This window comes from Centroberyx affinis, unplaced genomic scaffold (genome assembly GCF_046629955.1).
Source record: "Centroberyx affinis isolate AG114_WGS23_722 - 3 ecotype Tasmania unplaced genomic scaffold, CSIRO-AGI_Caff_v1 ptg002214l_1, whole genome shotgun sequence".
NCBI lineage: Eukaryota > Metazoa > Chordata > Actinopteri > Beryciformes > Berycidae > Centroberyx > Centroberyx affinis.
In genome coordinates this window covers 117787-141983 of record NW_027280516.1, presented here as the reverse complement: position 1 = coordinate 141983, position 24197 = coordinate 117787, and the positions used below count along the sequence as shown (strand labels likewise).

Genomic DNA, 24197 nt, shown 5'->3' with positions numbered 1-24197 from the left:
CAAAGGCCGTGGCTCTTCACCTCAGACACCTGGGGACCTGTGCTGATGGAATAAAATCACTCTAGTCCCCTTCAATCCCTTTATCGCTGAGTGTTTTGATCTCTTGGCGGAATAGATCTGGGATTGATTGTCTGCACCCTCCACTTGGTTCACAAAGAATTTCTGTGCTTTGTGTTCTCACTATTTTGTATGGGAAACGTTGAGTAGATGAATATTTTGGGGGGTTTTCCTTTCCCATTGAATGATCAAGATGACAATTATGTAGATGTTGTCCTTATTGTAAGCCCCGTGCAAAACGCATATCTTCCCCTGTAGATATTGTGCAAAAACTTGTGTTATTAAAAAGCAACTGATGTGCGAATATCTGACAAGATTTCACTCACAAACCCCTAATAACCAGAATTCTTTTTGTTCATTCTTGAGTTTAGAAAATCACAGAACCCACAACTCTCAAGCACTTGGCAGTCTATAACCTATTTTTCTCAGCCTCTCATTTACCATATGTTGGTTTTGAGAGAGAGAGAAACAACTTTCTTATCCACTGCTTCCAAATTAGGCACTCAAGTTTGAATATTCCTGTAATATATTCACTTGGCATTTTCTAAAATACGGAGAAATTCCTGTGGCATTGTTTTATGAATTTGAATAACCCTAAAATCGTAGTACGGAGCAGGACAGAGCAGCACCCTGTTGTACTTCCAACAACACCTTTGTAAGTAATTAAGTTTGTGTGTGTGTGTGTGGGTGTGTGTGTGTGTGTGTGTGTGTGTGTGTGTGTGTGAGAAAGAGAGGGAGAGGGAGTGTGAGTGAGTGCAGGGTGGAGGGAGGGGGGTAGGGTGTGTGTGTGTGGGGTGGGGGGGGGGGTGCGTGAGTGATCCCCTTGAATGGGATCCAGATCCACGGGCAAGGAGTACTGAGCCCTCAGTCAGCACATCACATGAAAGCACCAGGCTTTGCAGAATTGCAAAATCAGAGTTTATTTTATTTTTTTCTTCATTTGTTTTCCCTCCTCTCTGTGAAGACAGGTTTTCTGCGATTGTGAGGAGTACACAAAGACTCTACCGTTATCACTGCTGTAATCGACCATTACGGTCTCTCTCCCACTAGAGTGGTCGTTAACTGCAGGACAAAAAGCCTCCAAAACAGGGAGCGTGTCCTGGTGCAGACAACAGGGTGGTTCATCATGCCAGCTTAAACCAACAGCTTGTAAATGGAATCCCGTGGCTTGCAGTCAAGTTTACAGTGTTCAATGGAGCTTTGCCACTATCAACTAGCCAGCAGACCCCCAAACTGACCCTGAGGCTGAACAACACCTGGCTCTCCCCGTGTGAATCACGGGCTGGGATCCAATGTAAGCAAAATTGTCTGTGTATCTATTGCTTTTTTATGTAGAGGTGAACCGTGCTTACAGTGTAAATACATCACTGTATTTTTATACTTCAAAAACAATGTTTTTTCCTCATGTCTGCAGGTTTATAGTCTGTGTCAGCTATGCTGCATTGCGCTTTTTTCAGGGCTAGCCTAATTCACTGTGCACCTCACTGTGTCTGCATCCATTTGCAGGTTTTTGTTCCCTTTGTCAAAACGTATTATTGATGCTAATGGGCTTGGATGCCATACATGATTGGATCTGTCAGCATCTGTCGGGTAAAAACAAAGTAAAGGCCAGTTGAGGATGAAGTATGTGTTTTCAAGTGTGTGTATGTTTGTGTGTGTGTACCTGTGCGCACATGTATATGTGCATGTGCATGCAACTTTACCTACGCTTGGGGTGGCTCATTCGGGGGGCGCATTCATGACAAATATCCAAGAGCTCCAGAAAAATTATGTGCGACAGCAATCACTTTACATTCCCAGAACTGAGCAGATGGAGCGTGCTATACAGTGAAATAAACACACGGGTGAATCGAGCACTGGCAAAAACAAGCTCTGGGGGGAAGGGGCAAAAAAAAAACCTCATGGAGAAAACAACATTTGGCTGGATTGATGGACTTCAGGTAGAGAATTAATCCGTTGCTCGAAAGATCCAGATGATATGCTGTGCTTAACACCATGTCATCCGTTTATCTCAAACACATCCATTCATCAATCTGCTCTCTGCTGTCCTGATGTCTTCCACTTTTAGTGTGTTGTGGTCAAATGAGATTATGAGGGACGGGGCACATATGGCCTGAGCAGGTCCCCGATCTGTTGCATCCCTGATGGGGGATGTAATCCCACTCCCCACCCCCTTCTCTAAAGCCTGCATTATCAGATGGCCAGCATGTGTAACAGTGGTCTGGTGCCACATACCACCACCACCACCACCACCACTCCTTCACAGAGCACAAAGGGCTACCTAATGTAGGCTACCCTCTGACTTTTTTTTAGTCCACTCTCTGCTGTCTCTGTCTCTGTCTTTCCCAAGTAGTGGCTGACCGGTATGTTGTTTTATATTGGGAGGGATAATGTTGGCATGGGAGGGGTGGTGGGGGGGTGGGGGTGGACTTGCGAGGAGATTAGAGTGAGGGAAGTAGAACAACAACAATGTACGGATTACAGGCAGGATTTGTGTGAGGAACACATGATATCCTCTCTCATCCCTTTATCAGATTGGCTGAGATGGAGAGGCAGTAGTGGCTGGGACCAGAGAAGAGTTGTGGGATACTGTGTCCTCCAGTAGGTTTGGATTCATTTGGACAGAGCAAGATCAGGTCAGGGGATGATGAAAGCGGTTAATAATTCAACAGATAATCATCACAAAGTCAAATGAGAACACTGACACAAAAGTCCATCTTCACAAGTAATGTAATCTTAAAATCTTAGTTTTTCTTAAAACAGGCGAATAAATCTGCTAATGGGGTTAGATAACACATTTTCTAAGGACAAATGGAGTGATTTGTCTTGTTTCATGATACTGACACTTGTTCCTGAAACAAGGGACACTGGAAACAAGTTTTTCACTTGTTTTAACCAGACTAGGATTTTAAGAGGGAATACAAGATAAAATGACTTACAAAATAGGCGTATTTTTTGCTGCAGTGAAATGGGCCACGCTGTTAATGGGGGCCTTTCGAACCTCAGTAGTGAGGGAATTATAATTTAACCTACCCAGACAGAAAATCTATTCTTTTCCTCCCATGAAGCTGGGTGCAAACACTGAGCAATCAACGACATGCCCTTTACGTATAGTTATCTGTATTGACCGAGGGGAAAAATGAACACACAATTCCCCGCCGCAGTTATTGCGTGTGTCCCTGCAAACCTGTGTGTGAAGCAAACCAAGCTGAGTCCATGACCAACTCAAGTCAGCACGCCTTCTCACAGCTTTGTCTTCGCACTCTTTCCTCTTCGTCCCCTCCATTTGTCTCCTCCAAATAGACACAGGACAGGGTTTGCCACGCATGCAATCACTGCAAAGACAACACTGACTCAGCTGGACTTTCTACGGTGGCCAGAAACAGGGAGTGGGGGGAAAATGACAAATGGAGAAAGTGACAGACAAGTGAAAGAGCAAAGGAATGAAACAGAGCGAGAGAGAGAGAGAGAGAGAGACAGAGAGACAAGAGAGAGAAAAACAGAAAGACAGAACGGCAGAGTCAAAGAGGGAATAATAGAGTGAGAGGAAGAGGCGAGGAAACAGATCGAAAGAGAGGATGCCATGACAATTACAAGCAATAGAGCTCCTGGCGTCAGAGTGGAGCCCTATTTCTGGGAGCTGTCTATTCTCTAGAATGTGAGACAGTAAATACCTTTTTTCTATCTTCCCCAGACGTCACTCTGACCACCAGTGCCACAATGGAGACCCTGATGAGGAGCACATGCAATTACTCTCTCTTAATAAAATCTCACAGTTCCCATTACACCCAGGCACAATGGGCCTCCCGCCTGGCCGCTGATTGAGTTCCTACTCTCTGGGAGCTATAATAGCAGCCAGTCCCCCACCCCACCCCTCTTCACCCCCACCCCAGCCTCCTCCGTCTCCTTCCCCTGCTCTGCAAAGCTCGGGCTTCACTCTCCGTCACAAGTGAGATCCTTTCAGTCTGTGCTGACATCCTCTTCTGCTCTCTCCTCACCTCTCTGCACCTCCCTTTCTTTATTTTTTCCTCCTCTTTCTCTTCCCCTTTGCTCACTTTCCTCTCACATAGAGAAAGAGAGAGAGAGAGAGAGAGCCCTGGTTTCTTTGGCTCCTATTGATCTGATCAATAAGTGGCTACTTTTAGAGCGTTACCCCATCTTATTGATGTGAGGCACACCTTTATCAGGAAGGCCTTAGTAGCCGGGGAGACACGGCCTGTCAAGGAGTAGACTGCTTATGGAGGGATTTTGAGGAGGTTTGGTGAAAGAGTCACGGGGTGGGTTGGATTCTTTTGCTTGGGGAAAGGGAGGGGTGGTTCTCAGAAGTGGGTTAGGTTGTGGGAAAGGGAATTTATTTGGTGTAATTGAGCCCTCCTCTCTAGCGGTGCTTTGGCCTTAAGCAAAAATCCACCTTGAAGCATTGAATTCACCCATAACTAGAGACATGACCTAAGAGCCAAATCTTGGAGCTGCTGCACTGACAATGGAAGGGGAACGACTTTGTGGACACAGTAATCCCCAGATGATTTAATTGTGATATTTACAACTAAAGACATGAAGCTTATTTGGTAAAAAAAAAACAAGTCAGTTGTGTCAGTTTGTTGTCAGTGGGGCAGGAAGAAATTTGTGCCTGTTAAGTGAACTGCCCATGATGATAAGAATAGCATGAATTCTGCCTTAAGATGCATTTATGGTCAACAGAGGAACCGAGTCAGTGGTCAGTGGTGACGAGACCGTGACCTCATCTGACCTTTGCTGGTTTTGAAGGTGTGGTTTCTGCAACAGTGGTTGGAACAGTTGCGTGGTTACTACAAATTAAAGGATGAGCATGAGACTCAGATTTGATTTATTCAGTTCAGCTTGCTCACATCCACTTTGAGGGCCTTCGTTGCAGAGCCCACATCCACTTTGTAGTGGATCAAAGAGGTAATTTTCTCTCCCTTGTTGACTTATCATGATACACACGCGCCATTACATGAGCATATGCACTCATGAGCGTGCGCGCACACAGGCACACACACACACACACACATCGATAGGTAAACACACACATGCACGCAAACATGTATACTTCTGTGCAGGTGGTAACCCGTTAGAGACCTTCTGATTAGCTGTTTGAAGATGTGAGTCAGGTAAATGGAGGCACTCCCTGCTGCTGCGTGATGCCAGTAAAGGTCAGCAGCTGGTGGCTCCTCTCCTGTCTGTGCCACACTCTCTCCCTGAGCAGAGCTGAGGCACCGTGTGAGCGAGGAAAAAAAAACACAAAACCAAACATACTACAAGCAACTGGCTTCACACATGTACCATACACACACTGATGAACATACAGAAATGTAAGCAGGCATCTCAAAAAGCTGAAAGAGATGTGAGATCTTGTGCTTAGCTCCACTCTTCTCGATAAGAGTATGGCTTCCAGTGATCCATTTTCTTCTGTCAGGGCCGATTTCCGATTTATAAACTTGGCAGAGTGTGTGAGAGAGAAGAGAGAAAGAGAAAGAGAGATGTTCTGGCACTGTCCAGTGTACTGTTTAACTTCACTGAAGCTCTTTCATGTAGGTCAGAGCGCTCAATGCAGGCTTTCTCTCCCTCTGCTGCTCCCCAAGCCTGGCGTCAGCTGATTATGTCATATTAATTTCATATGGACTGGTAGATGGGCAGCCTTTGATGTACTTTGATATATTGAGTTGTTTTTTTTTACTTATATTTGATCCAGTTGGCTGACTTGTCTATGTGTGAGGGCCCTGATACCATGGAGATAAGGGCGTCAGATCTGTCGGGTGCCATGCTTTATTTCCCCCTGACAAATCCGCTGAAGTTTTCACATCTCATCCCTGCGCCACGGTGACAGCCACGAAAGGAGGGGTCCAGCCCGACACACTGCAGCGATAGACAGCTCACGCTGACAATAATGCCACCGTTGCTCACGCTGACAAAAGCCCATCACAATTTCATCGAGAGGGGATGGAGAGAGAGAGAGAGAGGGAGGAGGGGAAAGCGGAGAGGTGGGAAGAAAGAAGGAGGCTGACTGGCATCCAGTCAAAGAAAAAAGACCGATTTGTGAGCTCCAGACAGGCTGCCACCGCGATGGTAATCCTTCAGCAACACCCTTCTACTCCTGTGTAGGTAAACTGTCAGACTGATGAACACACACACACACACACACACACACACACACACACACGGATTATATAAACAAGGCCTGTACATAAGTAACTTGTGTGCACGTGAGCGCCACTGTTGTGTAGTCACACATTGCTCAGTAATGTTATTACTCTTCCCTGCTATGAGTAGTGTGACAAATCACTATTTCAGTTCCAGTAATGAAAATATAGTTGTCAGTCAAAAAAGAAGTCAGAACTTCTATCACCTCTCTAAAAATCAGATTGGATTGGAATCCAAAAACATATATCCCACCCCACTTGGGATTGAGACACAGACAGAATCTGTAAAGAGGCATCACTAACACTGATCATCTGAGGAGCTCCAAGCTAAAAGGGGCTTATAAGCAGACTGAAGGGCATTTATACTGCAGTATTTCCAATATATGCAGGTTATTCAACCTCCACAGCAAAGTTCTCTTCACCAGCCCTACCGATAAAACTTAAAACACAACTATACCTCTCTGCCATCACATTTCTATAGCTGTCAATCGTCCCTGGTCAAAGAATCTACATCACCAAATACAAGTTATATGATTTTTTGTATTGAGCACTTACCGTATCTTCACAGGATAATAACCAGTAATGTCTCTGCTTAAAAGGGGGCATGCACAGCAAACTCATTTGCATTTGTGTGAATATGCAAAGTAATGTTGGCATAGTCGGTAGCATTGCCTTGCATCTCTTCAAGACTTATATTAGTCAGCATTGAGCGTTTAAGGGCACATGGTTGTTTTCATCCTCTTGATTTAATCATAAGACACTTGCTTCCTTCTCCTCTGCAATGTGTGCAGAAAATATGTCTAACTCGAATCTGCCAAAACTGTGAGAGGTGCCATACTACATTGAAAAGCAAATATTCATTTACTGTGTTAAAATGTGGGCGTGAGACTGCAACTGTGATTAAGGGCTATCCAAATAAATTTGACTTGACTTTGGCTCATTAGGGCTGACCCCGTAAACACAATTTTAAAACACTGTATGATTACTTTAACTGTGTGATTACTTTTACCATATTTTCATAACAGTATGCCAACCAAGGTGACTCTCAAAACGCGCTCTTTACTTTCAGCAGCCTACTGCAGTTTCACCTGGAGTGCTTCATGTGTTTTCAAAAATCAAAAACGATTTGATTTCATAAAAAGTGTGCTCTGACACATGACTTGAACATCAATGCTATAAATGTATTAACCAAATTTGGTGACCTGTCCATGGGTGCCTCCATGCCTTCCACCCAGTGTGATATGGTACAGACCCACACAACCCTAAAACAGATTAAGAAAATGAATGAATGAACAAATGAATGAATGACTGAATGATTTTGTTTTCCCGGATCATTTACAGGTGATGTAACGACTTATCCTGATATTTGACGTTAAGAGAAGATGCAGTCAACAATTTTTGGGGTGTCACAGAAAAGTAACAGGGAGTAATGAATAGAGTAATAATTACTTCTGTAATGACAAAGTAATGATTAATTTATTACTTTTGTGAGTAATAAACCCAACACTGTTGAACACACACAGCACAGCACAGAACAGAACAGAACAGCACAGCTCAGCACAGCACAAGTACCCAATATATAAACATGACATTCTATGAAGAGTCTGGCTGATATGCATTGGATTAGATCACAGTGGATTAGAGGAGTGTGGAGGCAGGTCGGTGAGAACAGATCACCTAGATTGAAGAGGGATTTCTAACACTTCTAAATGAGATATGGACACGCATTCGGAGATAAGAAGCCGCATATGAAAATGGGTCAATTGTTCTGCAGGTTTAGCTTGTGATTAAGAAGATTACGTTCCACCAGTGAACAACAATGGCAAAGTCAGACAGCGGCCCTATTGTACTTAGCCACTCCGTCAGCCTGCCTGATCCCTATTCTGTCCTTTCACCAGCATTCAGACTTTCATGTTTTGAGCGATGGGACTTAAGCGCTGTGGCCGCGCCTGTCAGGCAGCAGATTTGGGGCTGGAACACAACATAACAAAACACAGTATAATTTGACTCACTCCCTGACCAAAGACAATTTTCGAAGAAACTTGGTGTGATTGTGTTTTCTGCCCCCACCACCTCATCCTCTGTTTTTTTCCCGCACGCCGCTAGTGTGGATTGATTAGAGCAGGGGCACTTAGGCCAGAGCTAGTGGACTGCTATTGATTGATCAAACCTTGCCGTTCGGTCCTGGAGAAGAGAGAGTGTTTCCACATAGCCCCCTATTCCTCCTTAATGAAGAGGAGGCAAAGCGGGCTGCCTCCTTTGATCCAGCAGGGATTAAAACAGTGCTGTGTATGGAGGCAGAGAGATCAGTGCTGTCTGTCTGTCGGTCTGTTTGGTGCGCTGCTGTGAAACATATCAGACAGTCCTGTGTGCTCCTCTGTGGACTCTGGGGCTGGGCGAGTCCACGGTGGGGCCAAGAGGTCTGATTCACTGTACGGTCAACCCACTATCCTCATGCTTTGATCACCAGCATCATCACTTGCTTTTTTTTTTTTCTTTTTCAAGCCTTGTTTTCACATTTCTGGGGATTTTGTAGGACATGTGCTATGCCCCTCTCTCTCTCTCTCTCTCCTCTCTCCCTCTCCCTCTCTCTCTCTCTCTCTTGTTTTTGTGTTTGTTTCCCATTTTCCTCTAGAATCATGTCTGGTTTTGCTATGGTTTCATGTTTCCTGTGTGTCTTTCTAATGCGTCACACGTCCTCCGCTGAAGGCGAGACATATGAGGTTTTTTGACATATCTGTCTCTTTGGAACAAGGAAAACAGGTTAGGATCAATAAGATCATTTTGATATGCACAACAGCGCCTTGGACAGCAATTTGAAGGAAGTCCTGAAAAACAGTAATAAATTGAAAGCCGCCCTCTCAATAATTAAAGCTGATTTTTTTCTGAGAGAAAACATTTTTGAGGGAGCTGGTAAGGAGGAAGGCTTTGATACAGCCTAGAAGCTTCATAAAAGTTTTAGATGCAGAGAAAGTAATTGACATTTTCGCAAGTTGGCAGTCAGAACCGCATGTGCTTTGCCAAGTGTGCGCTGTGTGGTCAGTCTCTCTCTCTTGCTCTCTCTCTCTCTTACTCTCTCTCTCTCTCTCTCTCTTGCTCTTTCTCTCTCTCTCTCTCTCTCACACACACACACACACTCTCGCTCTCTCTCGCCCTCTCTCTCTCTTTCTTTCTCTCACACACACACACACACACATACACACACACCCTCTCTCTCTCTCTCTCTCTGTCCGGTCCGTTCTCAGTTTGATCTGTTTTATGGATTTCTCTCCCAGCTCAGTTGAAAAATTCAGTTAATTGAGCCATGCTGAGAAATATCTATCATATCAGGATACAGTCATTTTTCAGAGCAGAGTGTGGTCCATGCAGCGCTCATAGCTGCATGATGCATAGGGTGCAAAACATAAACCATGGCGGGCCAGTTGATTTATGCACATATCTGCCTGATTTATCTCTACTGTGACACACACACTTTGAGGCAGGCACTTTAGGTGATGAAGCAGGCTACCAGGTACTTAGGTTTTCAAGCCCCGGGGCAGTGGAATGTTCTGTGATATGTACTGTGACAACTAGCACCACTGTCAACGGTAGTCTGTTGCATGGTGTTGTGAAGCCACTGTTTGCTTAGCCTTCTAGCTGTTTAGTATGGCCTGTTTATGTGAACGCCAGCCGCCAGTGGTTTCGCAGCTATTTACTGAACACACACGCGCGCGCACACACACACCCGCACACACACACACAGACTCTCCCACATGTATGTAACCATAGGAGGGAAGGTGGAGTTGTTAAAGAGACGCTGATAGCCTCTGGCAGAAGCTGTAGCTTTGTCTGATTGTTCTCTCCAGGAGCGTTGTGCATGAGAGAGCGAAAACACAGCGAGAGGCATCAGAGAGAGAGAGAGAGAGAGACTCTTTTTGCTCCGCTCATCCTCTCCCTCCAACCACCTGCTCATTAGGCTGGATACGGGGGGATCTGTGTGAGGCCTGTTATGGCATGCCTGCTGGAGAAAAGCATGACATTATTGCCTATTTATCAGAAGTTGCTGAACTCATCAATGCACTACCGGGCGTCAATGCATCAATAAATCAGCAATCACTCTGGGCGGTCTTGACTTCTATAGTTGCCTGCCTCCCTGACACACTTTTATACACTCCGTTTTATTCACTTTTATGTGCCGGGTTGATGTATTTTATCGAGCTAGTTACTACAGAACATAAACTAGGGATTACAACCTTGTGCATAAAAAATCTGCCCCTAGAGAGAAATGGAAGCAATCTGTTTTTTATATACCCTACTTCTCATTCTCCTCTGTTCCTCCCTTTCCATCACTCAGCCTGCCTTCCTTTTCGCCTGCGTACATATGCAGAAACTCAGCAACATTGTTTTCATATCCTATTATCCAGAGAATTTGCCTGGCCTCCTCACCCCTCCGCCCCCCCCCCCCCCCCATCCTTTACCTTTCTACCTGTTAAGACTTCCAAAAGCAGATGCTGTTATCTCCCAGGCTTTCAACAGCCTGTCACATCCGCTAGCTGCTCTCTTCTTCAAACGCTGTGTCCCACCACCTCGCTGGATCCTCTCCCTGTGGTTCCCGATACCTGCTGGGAGACGCAGCCGGCGATGTCAAACTGCTGAGGAGAGAGGAGGAACCGACACAAGGGTCAGGATGATGGAAGGAGGGAGATTGCTTCTGAGTGAAAGACCGTGGGGTGCTGCTGCGATACGGCTGCGCTGTTGTTTCTTTTTTTTTTTTTTCTTTTTTTTCAAAGCTGACTTCATTGATTTTTCTAACCTGAAACACAGCCACAGTGGAACCTTCCATCGTCCTATAGATTGGAATTGATTGCCTTGAGGGTCTCTTGTCCTGTAAATATTTGCAAGGCTTATTGATTCCATTAGCGGCTGGCTGCTATTTGTGACAATGGTATGGATGGATGCTGTTGGTAAGACTAAACTAATGCTGCGAGGCCAGTTTTCTTCACAGCACATGAAGGTCTTGTTTCACACGTGTATTGCTGAGAAAAATATACGGCCTGTGCTCATGACCATTATGACGCAAATGGTGGTCACCTGCTCGATACTTGTGCCACCTTTTGAAAGCAAACCATTCAGCTGGATGATATAATGGCCCCCATTTATTCTCATTAGTCTATTCATTCATCTTTAAAGGAGGTATCAATACGCAATTTAACGCCAGATGTTTCTGTGTATAAAGCCATAGACGCAGAGGATGTCAGGGTGGGTGGTGTGGTAAGGTGTGAAGAGCCTAATCTTGGACGTAACGTTTCCCCCCAGGCTGGTTTGGGACAAGGCAGAGAGGAGGTAAATGCTCTAAGAGCTGTGGTCTGACTCTCTTACCACCTGGGCACAACGCTCATATAGGAGCCAGTGGCAGGACCGTGGACTGCAGATTTTTCATCGAAGCTGGGGGAGTGTGGGGGGCTTGGGCTGGGAGAGTGCTGCTGCTTAAGAGCGCAGGGGAGAGCGAGGCGGCCCACGCACTGCTGCTCTGTTAAAACCCCCCAACTGCCCTCCCTCCTCCTCCAACTCCATTCCTCTGTTGTCTCAGGAACACAAAGGCTATTTTCAGGCAGCCAATCCCACAGCAGAAAGGGAAACGGCAGTCCTGCATGCCCCTAAAAGCCTTCATGACTTTTTAATCGGTGGCTCAGGGCTCTGCGTCCGGCGGTCGGAGAGTGGACCCCAGTGCCAGCGCTCCACTCCACGGAGGGATCAAATCCCCCCCGCTTGGAGCTCAGGCCTGTCAAGGCAGTCAGGCATGGAGGCAGCCGATGGGTGGCATCTGAAGGTGAGAGAGAGAGTTGGCAGTGGAAAAGAGCAGTTTGCGGTTGAGAAGGGTGGATGGTAGAAGGGAGCCAGGAGGGAATGTTTGTAAAGGGAGAGGGAGAAAGAATTTATGTGAAACTGCTGAGAGAGGGAATAGCCCTGCACCAAAATAGCAATTTCTGAGGTGAGAAAGAGTTTGTTCAGTAGGGTTTTTAGACAAAAGCGATGTGTGTGTGTGTGTGTGTGTGTGTGTGTGTGTGTGTGTGTGTGTGTGTATTGCGTTTGGGAGGGACAACACAGCGTTTGGAAGTGATGGATTGTTACAGCATACCAAACAGAGTGGGAAAGGTGGGTGGTGGATTTTATTGGAGAGCGGGAAAGGTTTTGTGATGAATAATAGGCATGAGTGAATTGGTCATTGTCAGAACCCTCCAGAGCCTATTGAATCAGCAAGGCTAGGGGTTTACAATGAGCTTCAGCCATGAAGATCAGCCTGTTGGGTCGTAATAGATGGAAAGTGAGTTGATGGAGGCAGGGGGGTACAATAGATGAGGCTAGCTCTCACCACCGGAGCGGTGTTTGTCTGTGGGGAAATGGGCCACAAGAGAGACCTGTGTTCCTCCCACACACTGTGCAGAGATCAGAGAGCATCTCATGATCACACACAGGCACATACACACACAGGTACACGCACACACACGCACACACACACACACACAGAGTCAGACTTAAGCAGAGTAAACATGCTGTAAGGGTAGTGTGCTGGCTAATGATGCCCTGTTGACCCATCGCTAATTATCCCCCTCGTCTCAGCCACGAACATGATGGGCTTTGATCTGCTTGTCATTAAGGGACTGTGGAGTACATGCACGTCTCTTTACTCTGATGAAGAATTCAAATATACATGAATCAACTCAGCAGAGGCACACACACGTACATTTACAAGCACATGTCTGCCTATGTGAAATTATACATGCGCACACATACACCCAAACACCTGCAGTATAAAGGCAAACAAGTATGCAGACACTGGCAGCAATACTCTGGCAATTCACACACACACACACACACACACACACACATGCAGGAAAGCACAAAAAGCCCTTGAATCCATGACAGAGATTAAACATGTCATTTACTCACTGTAGTAAAAGAGCAGTAATAAATAAAACAGATGATTTATTAATATCTGGAGTTGTAATCCACAGCATTATATGTGTATTAAAGCACATTACTTGCCATGGCATGGCGAGCGTTAAAGTGCTTCTAATAAAATTCTTAAGTGCCTACAGGCATTTCAAAGCGGCAGCAGCAGATCTCAGCAGTATCTCGTCAGCGTCTCACTAATGGGACTGATGTAAATATGTTCATTTGTGAATCTCCCCTCCAATTTAGCACTGCTCATATTGTAGATGAAGATTATCCAGGGATTATGGGGTTGGAAAAAATGCTATTTGATGTGTATTTATGCATGGCTTATAGATGCAGTAATATGGAATTAGGTCCCATCATGAGTGGAAAATACAAACGTGAAAAAAAATGTGTCACTCCTACCTCCCCCATCTGGCTCTCTGTCAGCTTGTCATTTACTGATATTCATTTCTAAAAGTGGAAATTTAACAGACGTTTATGATGCAAATCACAGGCCATAACTCTATGTGGTGTGGAGGGCCGCATTAAGCCTTCAAATCACTCATTCCGCTGCTCGAGCGCCAGTAACATTATGCCATATTCGCTTGATCGTTCGCACATATTTCAATACATGATTGCAGCCAACAACAGTCAATGCCTCCGCTTTGTAGGTCCTCAGAGGCATAGAAAGTTCAGAGTATTACCGACATGATTTTTTTCACGCTGCCTGGTGTGTTAAGAGCGGTGGTGGGAACATTTCAATAACACAGTGGAAAACTGTGAATACATTAACAAGATAAAGGATGGTCTTCCTATTTAAATTTATGTAATTTCTAACGATAACCTCCAGGATATACCTGACATTGTGTGAAGACTAAAAGTGCTGTGGTTGTAATTCTTTTTTTTTTTTTATATATATAAAGAGCTCTTGCATATGTATAAGACCATGTCAGATAATAGAGCTAACCTTGGTTTTTACTTCCACAAATTCAACACTGCTTTATACCTTCCCCAGCTTGTGCTTCTAATTCTCTTGCATATGAAATTGGCTTGTTGGGGTGAGGAAGGTTGCAGGCTTGAATCCAGGATGGGACAGTTTGTATTTCCCCTTAAGCAAGGTTCTTCATCTCTACACTAAGCCCAAATGGAAGAAAACAACCCCTCCAACATTATTATGGCAACGCTGGGAGCAATGCTAGCTCCAGTCCAAACTAAAGAATATAATTAGCAAAGCATCGTCAAGCTCATATATTAGATAGCATTCTTGGCACAGCGCTCCAGGCTGTAGTTTGTGCCAGCGTCATGATAAGTATCGATCAGGGGGCACTGTTTTCTTGTAAGGCAGCCTGCAAATTTTAGATCAAAATCTTACAATCCTTACAAGCGGAATTGTGGGCTTTTCACATAAATCGTGAGGTGAACCGATGAGCTATTTGAGAGGGAGAAGGAGGAACAAACATATTTAAAGGTTAATTTTAACATATCGTCAAGAATGGCTGATAAAATATGTAGAGCACAGAATTTTCACTTTGTCTGTCAGCCGAATTTGTGTACACCGCTCTTACATGTTATCAATAGAGACGTACACATCTTTAAAGCTCTGGTGTGGTCTGCCAGCAAGTGCATCTTAACATTATTCATTATATTCACAGTCAGGCATGCATAATTTCACCTCATTCACATAAAATGTAATTATGCATGCCGAGTTTAACAAGTTATGTGTTTCTCTCGTGAAACCATCATAAAGAATCATGTTGAGAGAGCATAACAATTAGTATCTCTGACTCTGAGAATTTTTTCTTGCTTTGTTTGAGTGGCGTGCCTCTCACTCACCGCCTGCTACTGTATCTGATAATTGAGATGAGCAATGTGGTGTGAAGTCATGTAAGAACCAGTCGAACGCTCCCATTAGCATAATGTCAGGGCGTTCAGATCTGTGTCTGCCTGCTGGCATAGTGCTAGCTGCCTGTGTTCACACTATGCCACAGTGCTGTGTTCCTCCTCTCTTTCCTCTGTCTGCTTGGGGGCATGTGTACTTCAGAGGCGGGAGCGGGGAGCGAGGAGTTAAAAAACGACCTGCCAGTCTGTTGTGGACGCCCCAGAGGTCAGAGATGTGGCGTGTCAGGATGTTGGCTAGGTGGCGGGCAGCTTTGAGGTTCCATCTGAAGGAAGTGCTTTTGGGGGCGATGGGGTTGCTGTCACGCCATCACAGTGCTGGACTTGCTGCAGTAGTATGGATGATGGGAGAAAATAGTGGTCAAAGGGTCCCTCTGTAATGTGTTGGAGAGAGGCAGTGATGTGACAGGCTACAATCTGTCAGCTCTCACACTCCAGAGGTCTCAATTAGGAACAGCCTCTCTGCGCTCCCATAGGCTGCCCTCTGATGTTCGCGTTGCCGAGGATCCAGACCCCCACCACAATTATAAAAAAAAAAGACTTTCCGTCCTTTTTCATCTCTTCCTCCATACACCCTTCAGCTGTACTCATCTATCATCTCGAACGCTCCCGCACCAAAGAGCCGTCGCCGCGCACGTGTAATCAAATCCACTGTGACGTATTGTTATTGCCAGAGACTCTTGGAAGTACAGAATCCGAGATGCCTATCCCCTGAATGGGCGATGCATTAACAGCAATGGAGGTGTTCCTCTTCTGCAAAACAGCTAAATGAAGCAGCGTCCACGCCGGTTGCTCTTCCTGCCTGGGCCCAATGGAAGGAAGGGAGACAGACAGGCAGGCCGTGTAAATGTAATGAAGGGAGATAATAATTCTTTTCTCTGTCAGCTGCTCTCTGCCATTAGCATTTATTGCCAGCCCCTGCCACTCACTGCTTGGCGCCTGCACTCTGCCACTGATAAGAATCACAATCACCACCCATTCCACACGCATATATTACAATGGCAGGCGCCCTGATACCTTGCACCCAGCAAAACACTATTAGCATGCCAGTGGTATCTCCCCAATTCAGAGATTCAAAGGGATGGGTTGGGGAGAATAGGAGGCATGGGACATGGCAGTTTGAGTCCATGCCTTTCGCCTGATAATATTCTGGCGTCCGTATCTTAAAGACAGACAGGAAGCCATGCACACACACACACACACACACACACACGCACGCACACACACACACACACACGTGGATATGGGGGATAAAGGCGAATAAGGGGCATACAGGGTTTGACAATGTCAAGAGTATAGATAGCCACGCAGAAATGTTACACTCTCAGAAAATAGCATAACTATCTATATGTTAATGGTGGTGGGAGAAGATCCAGATTCAATACGGTGAATCAAGCAATTAAATCAAGGCGTATCTGATAGCTACGTCTTCATCTAGCAACCCTCAGAGGTCCCATGGTGGACAGGCAGCGCTTCATCCACAGCATTGCAGGTGCATCTGATAATCAACGTCTCCAATCTCAATGTGTGTGAAATAATGTTTCCCCCACCATACCATCTACTAATTAGGATCTAATTATCCCGGCTAGTGTAAACAATCGCAGCAGATGGCACAGCGCACAGTATTAACTCTAATGACCCGGGGCCCTGTGGAATTCACATTCCAGCGCGTTTGTTTATTTTCCTCCATTAGTCTTTGCCCTACTTTCTAAATTCACTTAGGCCTATTTCCTACCTCCTCATGCCTTGAGAAAGAGCTGCCCGCCTCCTATTCCCGACGCTGCTCTCTTTGTTTTCTGCCGTTTCGCCCGCTTACTGTCGTTTATCTGTTGGGTGTTGCTTTCTTTTTTTTTTTTTTCTTTTTTTTTTCAAACAATGTCAATTAGCTCTCAAAAAGATCAAATGAAAATTTGTACCTATTTTCTCCCCCCCCCCCCCTCGCCCGCATCTCCCCTCTCCCTTGTAAAAAGAGGAGAGGAGAAAGTGGGAAAGAGACGTGTGTGATCTGCCGTACAAAAACCCTACTTCTCTCACCAAATTGTGGAAGCCGTCTGTCACACCAGGGAAATAATACTGTGATGTCAGTCACACACACACACACACACACACACTGCAACGAGTGGTAAAGCCTGGATCAGTTCCCAGTATATTCCACCCTTAAGAGCTCTCCAAATCTGACTTATTTAAGACAAGGCAATTCCACATGTCCTGTCCTTACATAGTAAGAAACTGCCGTGGCATCTGGCTTACTCTTCTAAGCCGATGTGTTGATCTGTTGATGTCGCAGGGCTCCAGAAATGGACCCACAACTGGCTCCTGTGACATAAATCTTATGTGAATGCCACAGAGTAAAAGGAGAATCCCTGCTTTCTCGTTAACAAAGCTGACTAGAGACTTAATGCTGCAGAGGGCATGTAATAGTGGCTGTGGGTGTGTGAGGTCTCATTAATTGACGCTGGCCCTTGTGCCTGTGCTCCTCTGCGTACCATGTTCTCTGCCAGGAGCTGGACTTGCTAATTAGGCTCCTGGATATCACAGACATGTCCCTGGGTACACCATGCAATATACTGCTAGCGACTCAGAAACAGAGCACTAAAGGGAGGGAGAGAGTAGGGCAAGAGATTGGAGAAAGAGGGAAAGGAGGGAGCAGTGCAGGGAAAGAGACAAACAGAGAGATGGAGAGACATCTCACCAGAGAGCCGGGGAGAAAGGGACGCAGCGAGGAAATGTGAGCGAGAGATGACAGCGGATGAGAGGGCAGGGAGAGCGAAGTAGATAGGCTGGCGGAGAGAGGAGGGAAAGTACTGTATTGGGAGAGATCAAGGCCGCCGAGGGAGAGAGGCTGCCACAACACAAGGAGAGGAAAACTGTGTTTGAGAAAAGAGGAGAGAAACTTAAGGCGGGAAGAGAAAGAGGAGAGAGACAGAAAGAGAAAGAAAAGTCCCAGGCAGGCGGAGCGCAGCAGAGAGGGAGAGGAAGGCAGCAGAGGAACAGCGAGGCACACGGGGAAGAATTCCAAGCAGAAAGTGCTTTTGTGTGTGTGTGTGCGTGCGTGTGTGTGTGTGTGTGTGTGTGTGCGCATATGTGTGTGAATTTGCTGCCTGCTGGAGTGTGTGTCCAGATAATTCAATCTGCTGGCCATTGACTGGCCTCCCGCTCCGTCTTCACTCCTAATTAAATCTCCATTTGTTGGCTGGATGCTGCTGCTTCTAATTGTGCTGCTGTAGTATCTGATACACACACAGGCACACCTAAACACACACACACACACACACACACAGGCCCTGCAACCCAGTGGGATCCCAGACACGTCACCGCGCTACATTACACCTCAATTAATCGCATCAATTACACATCAATTAACCCGTGGCGATCCACTAAACACAGCTGTGATGCAGGCAGCATTTCATCGGCACCAACCTGAGGACTCTTTCAGCAACATCAAAGCAGGCGCATCATCAAAAAGAAAAACATCTTAGACAGCCTAACATGAAAATCCATATTCCTATCCATATTATCTCTTCCTCGGAGCAGAGAGCATGCCTTGACTGTAAGAGCTGTTTTGAAAGCATGCCACTTGGCCCATGAAGTCTATATTGCCACAACATAGATACCAAGGGATCTTGTACAGTATGTAGCCCTTCACAATGGCAGGGGAAACATGATTTAGGGGCTATAAATACTGGAGGGGGAGGAAGACAGTGGGCCATGATGGACTGGCTCTCCCACGCAGCATGCAGATGCCGATCCACGGGCCATTACTCTAAATGAATGCAAGGGCAGATAGAGGCTCTCCATCTCCCCTCCCTGTCTTTCAGGCCTGGCCTGCTTGTTTGGCTTGTGCTGTAATGGGTCCCTTCACCTTGCTGCCTAGTGGTGGAGGGCACCCCCTCTCTCTTTCCATCTCTCTCTCTATCTCTCTTTCTCCCTCTCTCAGTCCCTTGTTCTGCCGCGACATCACTCCTTCTCTCTCTGTCTCTCTCTCTCTCTCTCCCTTATTATCATTATACTGTATGTTTCTCTCTCACCATCTGTTTCTCCATCGCTCTCTCTTTCTCCGCTCCCTCTTTTCCGTTCGCTCTCCTCCTTAATCCCTCCCTCCGCCCGTTCCTGCTTTCTGGCTCACCTAAGTGATGGAGTGTAAATCGGCGGGGTGCCTGTTGTCACGGTGACAGCAGCTGGTGAAAGAGTGACAGATCAGCCTGACCTTCAAGAGGGACGGTGTTTCATGGGTGGGAGGTGTGAATGTGTGTGTGTGTCTGTGTGTGTGTGTGTATGTGTTTGTTTCATGTGCTAGCCTAAACATTCTCACCTAAACTTGTAGTGCAGCAAAGTAAATGCAAAAGACAAATCAGTATGTGTGTGTGTGTGCGTGCGCGCGTGTGTGTGTGTATGCATGTGGGAGGTGTTTCGACCTGTTAAAATGCTTTTACTGCCCCTCACCCCCGCCCCACACCCTCTCACTGCCCCATTACTGGGCCAAGGTCACTGCCATGACTGTTGCATAACCCCCATCAGAGAAGCTAACCATGACCCATCTCGCATGTTAAAGTCCAATTGGAGAGGCTAAATGACAGCTCTAAATTTTCCCAGGTGACACAATGCACTATGAGGCAGACTGGAGATGGTCGATGGAGCGGGCAAGTTATGTGCATATGTGTGTCTATGAAAGAGAGGGACATAGAGGAAGAAAGACATGGTGAGAGAGAGAGAGAGAAAGAGAGAGCAAGCGAGCAAGAGAGAGAGAACAGGCAGCAGCAGAGAATAGATCTTAAAATGTTTCAACAGTCAGGTGCTCCACTTTATTCCTGCATCTTAGTGATACAAATTTACCAGGTGCCATTGTGCTGAGTGCCAGCAAGGATGTGGTTACACAGGCTCAAACACAGGTGCCTGAGGATTAAACAGAGGGCAGGAAGTGCTCTCCGCTGTCTCGCTGGAGTGGAGCAGAGGGAAGGAGGTGGAGTGCAAAATAAGCAGGAGAAAGAATACATGGACAAAAGCTGAATGTGAACACCCTCTGTGTGATTGCATGCCAGCGTGGCGCAATAGGAAGCACAATGGGCCTTGGTTTATGAAGCTGCACCAGTGCCTGTGGCCTTTGTCTCACAGCCATTAAAATTCTGTGTATGCAGCAGGGGACGCGGCTGGAGCCATGCCACCATTCAACCTCAGCTGTCAGGTTGGAATAAGGTGTTTTTATCCACAGTGAATAGGCTGTGCCGGTGCAGCCTGGCTCAGGGGGGAGCTGCTCTCCACAGCATCCACATTAAAAGCCCTCCTGGTCCACCCACACCTGTTTTGGTCTTCCCTAGTCCTGCTGGCCCGGCTTTGGTTGGCTTGAGACCACTCTGTGCCCACAGTGCCGCAGGAATCCCCGGTCCAGAAGGACTGCCCTCGAGCTTTCCATCTGGATTCGATGCCTGCAGCAGGCACTGCTCCCGCCCCCCCCTCCAGACCCACCACTGTCCCTTCTTCCATCCCACTCAGTGAAGTCCTTCTCTCTGGCCGCCTCTCTTCCCTCTCTTCCTCCCTCCAGCTGTGTCTCTCCCAGAAAAGATGACAGCATCACCTTTACACCGTGCAGTTCAGTGCAGGGGAGCTAGTAAGATGGAAGCATGTCCTCCGGTGCTAAAGTCGAGTCTACTGTCCCCTTAGGGTGTGTGTATCTGTGTGTGTGTGTATGTATGTGTCAGTGTGTTATGTACAGCAAGCTTTTGGCCCAGCCCACGCAGAAGTCATACTGCTGCTGCTCTAAAAGGAGATCACACCTTACTTGAGACAAATTATGGGCCGGATCAGAGATTATGATACATGGATGGAGGCGATCAACCTGACAGAAGTGACAGCAGTATGCTCCTTTTATGCTCTGACCTCTACCATATGTATACATTGTGTGCCTACTTATCTGCAGTGGCTGACATACACAGATGCCGACACAGATAGCACTCACATTCTCACAGACAAACACATTTACAACCTGCTCCCGTCACTACACCTGCACTCTCTGCCTCAGACACAAACCTGTAGCAGAGGTGCTTGACCTCAGCACCTCGGTGAGAGGATCAAAGGCACAGCGGCGATGAGGAAGAGCAGAATGAGGGTCAGACCAGAGGTTCACTGTGGGAAACTCATTAGATCCCCAAGCCCAGTGTGCTGACATGGAAGAACCAGAGAATTGGCCCTATCTCCCTTCAGCAGTGGTGTACCTGAGAATATTTTGGTGTCAGGGGGTCATTCAGGATCTGAGGGAGTTTAGAAGAGAGGATCAGTTCAGTTGTGTGCAGTATGGAGAGCGCTTTTCCTTTGAGTTTAACAGCATGGAACTAAAAGAAATGTCTCCGCCTAGAATTTATATATAGACATTTTCTCTGATGGTGACTTTTCTCTCCCGCTGGCTGGCTTGCCTCCTGAAAATATGTACTTTCCTTTAAATGTGAAATTGGCTGAAAATGCCATAGATCGCCAGCATTTAGACTCGTTATTAGGGCTGAGTCGCATGGGTCCTTTGAGTCAGGTGCAAATGTGAAACACATGAATGGCACTTACACAGGTAGGCATGGTGGTGCCAATTACTCTGCAGTGCACCCAATTCCCTCTTCCACAATTGCACATTGGTAACTTGGTATTATGCGTATGCCTTGCCTCAGACGATCGATGTGTCAGTCTGGGTTTTGCATCTGGAGGTCTCTAATGGTGGCTTGTTGATGGTGCTGCATTGCTAAGTGCATGTAGCCACCAAACCCCCAAACTAGCTGGAAGTGGGTGGGTGGGTGGGTGGTTGAGCAAAGAGAGAGCCTGTGTGCGTGCGTTCAGGCATAAGTGAATGTGTTTGTGTTGGGTGTGTGCGTATGTGTGTGTGTGTGTGTGTGTGTGTGTACTGTACTGTATGTGTATGTCAAGTGCATGTGAATGCATTTGCTGCTGGGATGGAATTACAGCAAAGCCACCACTCCAGCGGCCAGTGCCTGGGGAAAATGGGGACGGCTGCTCCATTTGGGCTCAGACAGGGATCAGTTTCAAGGGCCTGTTGGGGCTGACAGTGTTTGCGTTGGAGAGGTTCATACAAGGGGTGGCAGAGGGAACAGATTAGCCAGGTACTGGACTGTGGCCTGCCTCCGCCACGCTGTTGTTGCTACCAAACAGGAAAGAATGGAAGACTGATTTTAGAAACACACAGAGTGATGAGATGGCTGTTGTTTGTTTGAGTGTTTGTGTCTGAGGGAAAGGCGTGTACGCTGAGGATATTGGAGGGGTAGTGTGTGTGTGTGTGTGTGTGTGTGTGTGTGTCTGTGTGTGTGTGCGTGCGTGCGTGTGGATGTACTGCATGTGTGTTTGTGAAACACAGAGGTGCCGGGCCATTCTTTTATTTACAGTTTCAATCAGGCCCAATTTTCTATATCCTCCTCTCTGCTCAGTGAGGCTGCCCCTGCATTCACCTGCTTCCACTACACCATCCTCTGCGTTTGCCACCATAAATCTGTAGTGTGAACTTGTGTATTGGTGTGGAGGGAGAGGCCCCAGTAATCAGATGTGGGAGTGAGTCAGCCGGCATGGTGGACCGAGAGCCGGGCGTGCTCCGGGCCCTGGCGGCTTACTGCAACTATTAATACAGACTTTAATTAGCCCGCCACAAACACTGGCACAATCGGCTCAGTGTCGCCTGTGGCTGGTGAGGCAGACAGATCAATAGGTCTGATCATGCCTTTTTCATCAGCTCAAATGAAAGCACTTTGTCTCCAAGCTCAGCCCTGGCCCTTGTGTGTCACCTTAAAGGCTTTCTGCTGCTGCACTGGCTGTGTGCAGTGTTGCGGATGGGGCCTGTATAATCTGGCAGCATTAGGGAACCATAAAGATAAATGAAGGGAGGCACAGTGCATAACTCATCCTGTCAGTGGAGGGGGTTTAAGGCCGGGAAACTTTGTGTTTTCTAAAGCAACCCCCACCACCCCGCCCCCACGGCTTCCTTCTTCCTCACTCTCTCTTCCTCCTACTCGCCTACTCTCTGTACAGTCTCTGCTTTTTTTTTTTTCTCCTCTATCTGCTTTGTGTCTACACTATGTCCTGCTTTGGTCTCTCTCACTCTCTCTCTCCTGCTTCTCTCTCTCTCTGTCTCTCTCCCCCTCCCATATTCTTTGCTGATCCGGAGCTATAGAAGTGTTCATTTAGACGACTTCTGCTACACAAATTGCTCTTCTACCTCTTCTGGCAGTGCATTTGAATTTGGGATAAAAGAGCAAGCTGCTTTTGCGGAAACAACTTATTCCATGCACTTTCTGGCAGGCTTTTCTGTTGACCTTCAAGTTCCCAATCAGTGCTGAAGAAAAATGGAAATAACTTGTTCTGAGTCCTCATTTCCTGTGAATTGCTGGACTGGTGTTGGTTGTCTGCTTGCAGGAGACACTGAATCACTCTATTTTTTTCCTACCACTCTCTCCCACCACTTTGCTCTTGCTCTCTCTCTCTCTCTCTCTATCCCTCTCTCTCTCTCTCTCTCTCTCTTTCCTTGTCTTTCTCTATGTCTCTCTCTATCTCCCATTCTCTCTCCCCCTGCCTTTCCCCCCCTTTCTCTCACCAGTGGATGATGTTCCACCCTACTTTAAGATGGAGCCCGTTCAGACCCAGGTTCACCTGGAGGGGAACCGTCTGGTCCTGACCTGCATGGCTGAGGGCAGCTGGCCTCTGGAATTCAAATGGATCTACAACGGTACCGAACTGACACGCTTCTCCCTGGAGTACAGGTGAGCAACACAACCCCGACTTCTCTGTCAGAACTGATTTTATTACCTTTTTTTTTCAGGTTTTATTCATCAACTATAATTAGTTTACTACACCAGGAACTTTTAGCGGCATTTAAATGTAACTAATAGCTCAATTGCTCATTTTTATTCATATTCCTGACTCATTTCTATGGATTTATTCAAGACTGATTTGGCTGCATGTCTCCCTTGGGACATAACATCTTGTGTTCAGGGGATTGTCAAATTTATTCCGATTTGTATCTCGCACTGTATTCAATATGCAGAGACAGTGTGAGCAGATGCTCTTTTTTTCTGTTTGTGTTACATATTCTGCATTCTTATATGGTGGCAATTCTGGCCTCCAGTCTTTGTGCATGTTTTTTCTTTTTTTTCTTGTCTTTGAACTTATGAATGATGTCCACTT

General features: G+C 46.5%; 1 protein-coding gene across 1 annotated transcript in view; it reads left to right on the top strand.

Moving 5' to 3' along the window:
- Positions 1–24197, top strand: part of LOC139655225 (protein sidekick-2-like) — an 85214-nt gene that overhangs the window by 22188 nt on the left and 38829 nt on the right. The window contains exon 2 of the mRNA XM_071532570.1: positions 23611–23773. Within this exon, the coding sequence (XP_071388671.1) occupies positions 23611–23773 (163 nt within the window). The remainder of the gene's footprint in view (positions 1–23610; positions 23774–24197) is intronic.